This window comes from Echinops telfairi, unplaced genomic scaffold (genome assembly GCF_000313985.2).
Source record: "Echinops telfairi isolate 266 unplaced genomic scaffold, ASM31398v2 ScPeMD7_70;HRSCAF=299, whole genome shotgun sequence".
Classification (NCBI taxonomy): domain Eukaryota; kingdom Metazoa; phylum Chordata; class Mammalia; order Afrosoricida; family Tenrecidae; genus Echinops; species Echinops telfairi.
In genome coordinates, this window is record NW_022103968.1 from 33,567,449 (window position 1) to 33,578,759 (window position 11,311).

The window sequence follows — 11,311 nt, forward strand, 5'->3', positions numbered from 1 at the left end:
CTTCTGCTCCTGTATCATAGGCTTTTTGTTGTTGTTTTCTTTTCTTTTGTTGCTTGGTTTTGCTCTGTCTTGTTTTTGTGCATGTTATTATCTCTGCAGATCTGTCTAAATAAGATAGGCTGGATGAACAATCTGGAGGAGAAAACAACTGACAGTCCTGGGCAAAAATGGGAGAAGGGGACGTGAGGGGAAAGGAAGTGGTGTTAACAAACCCAAGGACAAGGGAACAACTGGACATCCCCTTACAGAAGGGTTGCGGGGAGAAGATGAGCCAGTCAGGGTGCAGTGTAGTAATGATGAAACATACAAGTTTCCTCTACTTCCTAAATGCTTCCTCCATCCCCACCCCCCGCAACTCATTATCATGATCCCAATTCTACCTTACAAATCTGGCTAGACCAGAGGATGTACACTGGTACAGACAGGAACTGGAAACACAGGGAATACAGGACGAATTATCCTTTCAGGACCAGTGGTGAAAGTTGAGATACTGGGAGGGTGGAAGAAGGGTGGGGTAGAAAGGGGGAACTGATTACAGGGATCTACATATAACCTCATCCTTGGGGAATGGACAACAGAAAAGTGAGTGAAAGAAGACGTCAAACAGCGTAAGATATGACAAAATAATAATTTATAAATTATCAAGGGCTCATGAGGGAGGAGAGAGCGGGGAGGCAGGGGGCAAAATGAGGAGCTGATGTCAGGGGCTTAAGTGGAGAGCATATGTTTTGAGAATGATGAGGGCAACCAATGTACAAATGTGCTTGACACAATTGATGTATGTATGGATTGTGATAAGAGTTGTCTGAGCCCCCAATAAAATGATTTTTTTAAATGGTTTAATTATTTTAAAAGCTTCAATAATCTTCCTAAAGCAAGAAATACTTTATGACATCCCCCTTTTTTATTACTTGAGATTTAATACATATATCATACAATTCATATTTCAATCACAATAAGAAGAATTGTACAGTGGCTACCACAATCAATTTCCAAACATTTTTTCTACATGGACTCTGGATCATCTCTCTTTTACCCCAACACCATTAGTGTATCCCCTTCCTGCCCAAAACCCTTATTCTATTTGCTGTCCCTATAGCTTCATCAATCTTGGATTTTATATACTGAAAAATGGAAAAGCACATAACAGCTTCAAGAGGGTGACCTCTATCATATAACACCTCTGAGATACACTCTACTATGGACAAACAAAAACCAAAGAAAACAATACAAACCAAAAGTGCAGAGAGATTTGGAAACCAAATCAAATCCAACCTGCATCATAAGGGGATCTACTTCCAAAGTTTGAATGGTTCAAATAAACTTTATGCCTCTGGACTTCCATACTTCTCTTTCCCAAGCACTCTTTTGTGACTACTTTCCTCCTATCCCTCAATTTCAGATAGTGGGGAGTTCTCCAGAGGCTTCTTTCCTATGTAGTTAGTTCCACAAATGAGTCTTGGGCTCCTATTGCCATCCATCGCCTTCTGCACACTGGATTCTCACAGTTTAGGCTCTGATTCTGATCCCTCCTTTGATGTCAGATTATGTGGATTCCAATCCTTCGGTGACTGATGATGGTGTGCTTCTTCCATGTGGACTTAGTTGACATCTCACTTAGATGGCTGTTTATTTGGAGACAAAACTTTAAGACTCCAAATGCTATTTTATCTGGTAGCTGGCACCATCTAAATTCTTCACCACATTTTGGTATAGCATCAGTACCTTCTGTATTCCCTTCCTGAAGGCGAGTATCGACCAGGCCTTGATGTAAGAAGCAACTGTTCTTCACCTGAAGCAAGGATTTAGTAGGAGCCCAAAACCCGTTCCTGGATCTTTGCTTCATTTGTTTGTTTAATTTGCTGTCACTTGGGAGTTGATATCGATGTCGTATCACTCCATAGTTCAATCACGTCAAACAGAATTATACAATTGCTTCCATAATCAGTCTCCAAACATACTTTTCCTTCCTAGACTCCTTGGCATCATCTCCCTTTTATTTCCTCCTCACCCCGAAACCCTTGTTCTATTGGCTTTCCCTATAGACTTAATGTCCCAGGGTTTCATTTACCGACAGAGAAACAGGTAACACAATTTCAAGAAGGTGACCTGCAATAGCATTGCACCTCTGCGATCCACCCTGATATGAGCAAACATAAGCCAAATAAAACCGAATGTCCATCACAAGATTGCCAGAATAATGTTTCTCAATCCAGCATATAGGGTGTTGATGAAGCAAAGCCTTGTTTGTCTGCCACCAATAGTACATCAGTCTTGGCACAGCTGTCTTCTCCATGTATTTTCCAACTTAAGTCCTCAGGTTACAAATGTCTGACCCCAGTTCAGAAAGAAAGAAATTAAAGGACTCCATTTATCAATTTAAGGAGCAGATAGATAGGCATTGGGCTATTAACACAAATCAATAGCTCAAATCCATCAAATCCATCATCCTCAGGAGAAAGATAAGCCAGTCTGCTCCTATAAAAATTTACTGGTTCAGAAACTCTGAGGACCAGTTCTCTGATTTATAGGTTTCCTGTGAGTCAAAGTTACTTCGAAGGCACTAGGTTTTGGTTTGTTTGGGCTATTTATCAGTCTAACGTTTTTTTTGCTTGCCCTTGTTGCTTGTTTTATCTTGGTTGTCCTTGAGTGGATTCAAGTTCTTAATGACTCTATTATATTTTTAATTTTAGACAAACAAGCTTTTTATGAGTCTTGTTCACTTGGGTTAGTTTACTTTTTCATACAGCCTGGAATGATATGTTTTTCTGTTGTTGTTTTTAACATTCTGTCTTTAAATACCTGACTTCACCTATAAGCATTTTCTCTAACCTTTTTCACGCTGGCTCTACACATAACTCCTTTAACTATTTATTACAAGAATTTTTGAGGTTCCTGATTATTTTATCCCTTCTTCTATCAATGTTTAATTATAGAAGGCTTAAACCACAAAATTAAAGCTTCATGTGCCCATTTTCTCCTGCACGGGATCTCTGTCCCTTTCATTCCTATACTAATTATCATCAAGACTATTAGCTTTTTTATTCAACCAACAGCATTAGCTGTACAACTAACATCTAATATAGCTGAATACCTATTAATTCACTTAATTGGTGGAGTTATCTCACTTTTAATATTAATATTATAACAACTCTCATCACATTTACTATTCTTCTTTTACTTACTATTTTAGAATTTGCAGTTGAACTCATTCAAGACTGTTTACACTCCTCATTAACCTTGACCTACACAACAACACCTAATAACCCACCAAACACTTGCTTTTGTTTAACCCTGGACCCAACAGTAGTCTTATCTGCTCTCCTTATAACCTCAGGCTTAGCAATATGATTCCGTTTCAATTATATAACCCTTATGCTAATAGGATTTATCTCTGAAACTTTAATTATATATTAATCATGAAGTGTTTGTATGAAAGGTACATTTCAAGGTCACTGTACATCTATTGTTCAAAAAGATTTATGTTGTGGCATAATTTTATTCATTTCCTCGTACGTTTTTTGTTTGCAGGTTTTTCTGAGCATTTTGTCCCTCTAGTCCAGCCCTGGCTGCTGCACTCATGCTTTCAATTATTAGGTCCTTATATAAGACATAAGTGTCACTTCTTTTTTTTTCTTCAAAAATAACAGGCACAATTATTTGCAATAGTGTATGTACCGAGAAGATAATTGATTAGCTAGATAGAACGGTCAACTAAGACAATGTACAAAATTTAAAGTTTCTGTTTCTGAGACTGATAGAAGTAGAAGCAAGAAGAGAAAAGTGATATGTTGATTGTACTCATGTTAAATATTTTCCTAAGATTTAATTTCTAGGTAGATTGCATAATCTGTTAGTAGGATTTGCAACAATTGGAATGAATCTCCAAAGCATTATATAAGGGGGGAAAGCTAGGTATTAAAAACTATATAATGTCAAGAGTTCATGTATATGAAGTTTACCAACAAGCAAAGCAATTCTGTGGCATACCGAGTTAGTTTATTGTGCCAACCTAGCCGATAAACACATGTGGGGTTAATTGAAGGGCGGAGGGATAAATGCCTCAGTGAGCCTAACCTTTCTAGTTATCAGGTCTCTTCCTTTCTGATGGTCAGACCAGGATGCACCTGCCTTAGCCAGTTCCCTGCTTTAGCTGGCAAGGCTCACTTCCTGCAAGACATCCCTGAGGAGAAGCCACATGGACCTACCCCGATGCAACCCTGAGTGCTGGAGCAGCCATGTGGAGACCCCTGCCAGCACTGAGATGCTTACACATTCACTGACTCGGCTTTCCTCCTACAGTGGGCATCATTGCATCTGTTTTGTGAGATGGAGGAGGACTTTGTGGATTGGCATTGGACATATGGGTTAATGGGTTAATGTTGGACTCGTGGGCTTGGGCAGCACTGGGTTGGGTTGTTTTCTTGATGCACACTTAACCTTTATATAAAACTCTCTCTTATACATAAGTTTCTGTGGATTTGTTTCTTTAAAGTACCCAGACTAACACATACCAGTGAATCCATTTGGAGAGGGAGTAGAAGTGGTAGTAGGGGTGTGTGTAGTACTGAGAAAAATCTATTTTTAAAAACAATTTTATTGGCACTTCATCCATATGTTATAGAATTCAATAGTTCTGGGAAAATTCTTTAGCCCATATCTTGGTTACCCAGATGCATTTACTTTGTGATAATTCACTGAAATTTACATTTAGAACATCCAACGTTTTGTGCATATCATGCAGCAAGGGGAAGGGTTATTGGAAAAAGAAATGCCTATTCTCTACAGTGATGATGAGAAGGACTTCACTGTGCTGCCCTTCATCCATCCATGTGGGTGGTGATAGGAAATCCCCTCAAGGTGAGGAGTTTCTGAACTAGAAGCTGGGAAATCTAGATTCTAAGATAAGGTCTTCCCCTGATGTTTTGGTAATACGTCACCTCACCGAGTCACCAATTCTTCATTCCTATAAATGAAGTAAAACTCAGACCAGTGGATCTGAGACTCATGCTGTCTTTAAAATTATATGGTCCTCTTGGTCTATAAAAATATAAAGATCCCAGCTGAAACAGAAGAAAAGAAGAGAGCAGAGAACCCCATCTCTGAGGAATAAAATGATCGCTCCTCAGTAGCTACCAGATGGTAAGTAAAATAAACTGTACTTTCCCCCGCCCCCCAAACCACTTTATTAGAAGCTAATCCAGACATCATACCATTTCACAGTTCAATCACATCAAGTAATATTGTACAATTGTTACCACAATCCGTTTCAAAACCTTTTCTTCCTTCTTGAACTCTTTGATATCAGTTCCCCTCCTCTCCTACCTCCCCCACAGTACCCCCCAGTAACCCTCATTCTGGTTATTTTCTCTATAGGTTCATCAATCCGGGGGTTCACATACCTAAAACCAAATACATAGCAAAGATTCAAGAAGATTACCCACAATTACAGAATGGAGCTTATTTTAACCACCAAGGTAGTGGGGTCCTATTAGAGTGATAGTAGATTCAAAGCACTGATAATTCAGCTATTAGCTGAGTGCTTAACCAATGTACAACTAGGGATCCTTGGGCCCATATTTTGCACAGCAATAAAATAAAAATCTCCACAGTGGGGACCTGGAGAGGGAGAAGTTATGGTTTTTTCATTTGTTTATTTTCTAATTGCCATGCGGTCCATTGCAATTAATGGCTATATTAACCCTTTTTTTACCAAACAGAATAGCTCCACAGACTCTTCTTGGCTTTAATGTTGACAGAACTAGCCCTGATGTCACAACTGTTAAGTTCTTGGCTGATAATATGGGGAAGTTGGTGGATTGAATCTACCCAGTGGCTCCGTGGGACAAAATACATAACTGTCTGAACCCTCTGTGTCAGTCTGGGTACATTAGAGAAACAGAAACTCATATGTATAAGAGAGAGTTTTATATAAAGGATAAGTGCACATCAAACAAACATCCCAACCCAGTGCTGCCCAAGCCCACAAGTCCAACATTAGCCCATATGTCCGACACCAATCCACACAGTCCTCCTCCATCTCACAAAACACACACTATGACGCCAGCTGCAGAAGGAAAGCCGAATCAGTGAGTGTGTAAGCATCTCAGCACTGGCAGGTGTCTCCACATAGCTGCTCCAGCACCCACAGCTGCATAGGAGTAGGTCCATGTGGCTTCTCCTCGGGAATGTCTTGCAGGAAGTGAGCCTTAACAGCTGAAGCAAAGAACTAGCTAATGCAGCTGCACCCTGGTCCGACCATCAAAAAGCAAGAGACCCAAGAACTAGAAAGGTGAGGCTCACCGAGCCATTTATCTCTCTGCCCTTCAATTAACCCCACATGTTTATCGGCCACGTTGGCACAATAAACTTTAACTATCTCACCCTCATAGAGCCCAGAAAAACCTTAGGATCAGTTCTATTCTGTCCTATCAGATCACTGTGAATTGAAATTAATTGGACAGCATATGACAACCTTAACAGATCTTTCTCTTGCCTGTTCACTATGGCAACACATTGCAAAATTCTTGATGCACACAAAATCCTTGAGCAAGATTAATCCTTTATTTTTATAAATAAACCAAAGTCCCACTAGAGATTACAACGAACATACCTGATTGGTCAACGTATTCATGTGGTTCACAAATTCAATAGACGGTAGTATTATAAAAACTATGGATTTGAAGCACTTAGTTGCCTGAGAAAGAAGTTTCAATGGCGCCTGTTTTGGTCCTAGTGCTCTGCCTCTCCAGTTTGCTTCTCCTTTCCCTGTGGAAACAGAGCTACAGGAAAGGAAAGCTCCCACCTGGCCCCACTCCTCTCCCAATTATTGGAAACCTCCTACAGTTAGATATGAAAGACATGAACAACTCCTTCAGAAATGTAAGTATCTCTCTCTTCAGTAGCTGCCAGATGGTAAGTAAAATAAACTGTACTTTTTTTCCCCAAAAATAAACATTTTATTAGGAGCTAATCCAGACATCATACCAATTCACTGTTCAATCACATCAAGCAATATTGTACAATTGTTACCACAATCAGCTTCAAAACATTTTCTTCCTTCTTGAACTCTTTGATATCAGTTCCCCTCCTCCCCTACCTTCCCCACAGCACCCCCTCCCCAGTAACCCTCATCTGGTTATTTTCTCTATAGGTTCATCAATTCTGGGATTCACATACCAAAAAACAAATAACATAGCAAAGATTCAAGAAGATTACCCACAATTACAGAATACATCAGAGACAAACCCCAATGAGGAAGAAAAAAACAAACACAGAAAATATTGAAAACCAGGTCTAGCCCAAAGTGTATCAGAGGGTAGGTCAAGTGAGAGGTTTGAATGGTTCAAGTCAGATTTATCATTTTAATCTACTATGGTCATTTCTCCAATAGTCTCTGTCTGGTAACCAGGTTATTCCCATCTCTGCATTATGGTTAGTGGGAAATCACCTGAAGCTTATTCCATGTGTAGATCCTTCATATGTATTCTGGGATCCCACCACCATCCATAGCCTTCTGTACACCAGAACCTCACAATTTAAACTCTGATACTGTTCCCTCCTTCAAATTTGAATTATTTAATTTACAATCCTTAGATTATGGATGTTGGTGTTATTCTTTCATGGGGACTTAATTGACACCTCACGTAGATGACTCTTTGTTTGGAAACAAGCTTTTAAGATCCCAGGCACTATTATATCTGATAGCTGGGCACCATCTGATTTTTTCTCCACACTTTGCTATAGCACCCACATCTTCTGTGCTTCCTTCCTGAGGGTGAGTCTCAGGCAGGGCCATGACATAAGAATTAATTGTTCTTAGATTGTAGCTAGAATTAAGTGCAAGCCCAAAATCCATTCCTAGATCTTGGATGTTTTCTCTACTTCAAGCTCCCCTTAGATACCTCCTTGTTAATTTATGGTAGAAAATCTTATCCATTCATCTCCCTGGAGCATAAGGATCTTCTGTTAATAGTGCTATTGATCAGGCCATAGTACTAATTTTTAAAACACTGTTGAGAGAGGGAGATTGAAAAAGTAGGCAACTACATATCGCAATACCTGAATTATTCACTGTACAGAATAAATCCTTACGTGGCTGGACTCTATTTTCACAAACAATGATTATAAAAGAAGAAGGAGGGGGGAGGATGACCACTTAGTGGCTGCCATGCAAAGCTATGACAAGGTGCCCCTGACTGGCAGATTTCCTGTCAGAGGAATGATGGATACTGATTGGAAAGTCAAGTCAGGAGAGAGGAAAGTGAACAGACAATTCTGGGAAAAGACAAGTGCAAGTCTGTTGGTAGAAAACGGATACCAGCATACAAGCGGGGGAGGCGGGGGAATAACTAACAATGCTTCTAAGGATCTTAAGTGTGCCTAGTAATATGCACTTAATAAGCCACGTTGGCCTGAGTTTCTGTACACCCCCTCGGAACCCATGCCAAGTGTCGGAGTACTGGGGCATTGAATCCTGGATCGTCATGGTGCACAAGATACTCTAAAGGCCATACCAGAGGGATCCATTGTGGAAACTCCACTAGGTGAACTACACGCTACCTCAAACACACCAGCAACCTGAGGACTTGCAACTGAAATTACATGGTATGTGTAGAAGCAGAAGACAGCTCAACCAAGAGTATTGAACTGTCTGTACATGGATCAAAATTGACTCAGTACATCCATGTCCAACTTTCTGCAGTAACCTGTACTTATAAATGACTTTGTGCTTGGTCAAGTGGAGGAACAGTAAGAAAGAGGAAGACTCTGGAGAAGGTGGATTGACACTGGGGCTGCAATAATGGGCTCAGACATAAGAACAATTGTGAGGATGATAAACGAGCGGGGAGTGTTTTGTTCTGTTGTACACAGGATCACTATGAGTTGAAGCCAAATTGATAGCACCTAACAATAACAAACTTTTAAACATAGAGTTTTCCTAGAGGCAAAGCAAAGCAAATGATACGAGTTGTATGAGCCCCTAATAAAATGATTAGAGAAAAAAAAGCAAATCCTTCTACTATTAAGGATGTTGTGCTGATTTTAGAACAGAGTCTAAATCCCAGTACTCTGTCGCATATGTCCTGGGTCACCAATGGCTAGATAGAAACTAATTCAAAAGAAACAATTTAAGAACATAATACAGGGCAAATTCTCCCCTTTGGTTCTATATAAGTAGTTAACTATTTTTTTCTAATGGGAGGTCCACCCCAACTGACCCACCAAAAGAAATGTAAAGACCTTCTCAAAGATGTACATGCCCACATCCCTTCCATCTTAACTGGAATTTCCAGGCAGGTTTGATTATCATTCTTGTTAGGAGTATCTGTTGATGTGGGGTGATCTTAGCACAGGGCTGGGTGGCATCCACTGGATGGTCTTCTCCCTCATCTTGAAAACCTGACCCGAGCTGGAGTGAAATCCTGTCACAGTAGTTTTTAAGATGTACATCTAGAGAGGGTGGTATACGGTTCGTGGGCAGTAGACAGGCTCTCTACCTTGTTGCTTGAGAGAACAGATTAGAACATTACATAGACTGAGAGCAGAAGCCTACCTTCATCTTGGTGTTTGTCCTTACAGTAGTGGGCTCATACAATATCTATCCTTTGGTGATGGACTAACTTCACTGGCAATAATGGTTTCCAGGCCCCTCCATGTCATGAGGTATCTTATGGTCTCATTGCTGTGTTTCAGGAATGGGTGGTATTTCGTTATGTGCATGTACCAGTGTTTCTATATTAATTCTATGATGAACATTTGGGCTATTTCCAGCTTCTTGATATTATGAACTGTACTGTAATGAGCATGGAAGGGCATATGTCTGTTCATGTTTAGTCTGTTAGTTTTTTGGGTCATATGTCCAGCAAAGGAATGGCTGGGTCTTATGGTATTTCTGTTGCCAGTTGTTTTAGGTAACACTGTGTGTAGTCCAGCCCCACATCCGGATGGGTCCTAAGGGACAGTTGTGTAATTGAGGGATAAATTAAAGAGACATCAGACAAGGCATGCAAGGGCTCACCGCTTCCATGGCGACCGGAACCAGAATGAGATAGTAATGTAATGTATTCTCTCACAAGCTTATATAATCTTGGGCATGCAAGCCACGGTAAGTACATACATAACAGGAAGGGGCTGTATAAGAGGCATACACATAACAGGAGAGGGGTACATGTGACGGGAAGGTACATACAAGATGGGCGGGTTCTAGAGTTAAGATGGTGGCCTAACCTTAGGCCTCTCTGAACTGGCTTGACTTGGACTGTCTCGGAGCTCTTCTCCAGAAGAACAATCTATGATCGTTATCAGAAGGGAGTGGGCTGGACTTAAAGTGGGACAGACAATAGGGTCTGACTGTTCTTGTTGGCAGACAACCTTCAGGCGAGCAGCCTTCAAGTGTATATAGTAGCAACCATGTGCTTTCAAGTAGCACCTTAAAATTGGCATTATTATGGTGGGGATCATGGGGAATAACTTTTGCTTAGGAGAATGTGACTAGAATACATCTCCAACCTACAAATGTGAAGGTCTCTCCCATGGGAGTGCCGGACTACCAGACTCCTTAAAGTACAAAAGTAGAGAATTTGTCTGCATGCATTCTCTTCCCGGTTCCATTTCTCACATTCCCCCCTTTTGTTTTATGTTTTAAATTCAAAAGAACTACTAAGGCAACATGGTCATTTTCTATACATCTGAAGCCTTCTGACTACCAAGACAAAATTAATGACACCTGGCATGAAGCAGGGAACCATTAGAGAGGTCTGAGGGCTGGCCCCAATCCCAACTACATGGACGGCCCCCCGCGTCTCCCCAGAAAAATTTACTTCAGAGGACAGCACTGAAGCTACAGCTCAAGGAGAGGGACATGTCTGATCAGAGCACACAGGAGCATATGAGAGGGGAGGAGGAGAGAGTGGAGCACATCCTATCCCTGCTCAGAGCAGCCAATGCACAGAGAGGGCCATATGGCATCCCTCACTGACCCATAGGCCTACGGGGCCACTGGAGACAGTACGGGAATTGTGCCCAATCTGACCCCACCACACCGAGGCAAATCACTAAGGGTGTGCAACAGAACAGCAAGGGGAGCAGAGCAAGGAAGTCCCCAGGGAATACCAGAAATACTTTGGGGCCAGGGCATGGCACCCCATCAGATTCGACAGGAAAATAGTCCTAAAGGTCAACAAACAAACCTTGAACTATTTACAGACTTTTCTTTTTTTTTTTTTTGTCATTGGTTTTGTTGTTGTTGTTGTTTTGTTGCTTTGTTTTGCTCTGTCTTGTTTTTTGTGCATATTATCATCTCTACAGG

General features: G+C 40.9%; 1 protein-coding gene across 1 annotated transcript in view; it reads left to right on the top strand.

The window, feature by feature from the left end:
- The first annotated feature begins 6,714 nt into the window (after nt 1-6,714).
- The window catches only part of LOC101655637 (cytochrome P450 2C14-like), a 35,214-nt gene continuing 30,617 nt past the window's right edge, over nt 6,715-11,311 (top strand). The window contains exon 1 of the mRNA XM_004701056.1: nt 6,715-6,882. Within this exon, the coding sequence (XP_004701113.1) occupies nt 6,715-6,882 (168 nt within the window). The remainder of the gene's footprint in view (nt 6,883-11,311) is intronic.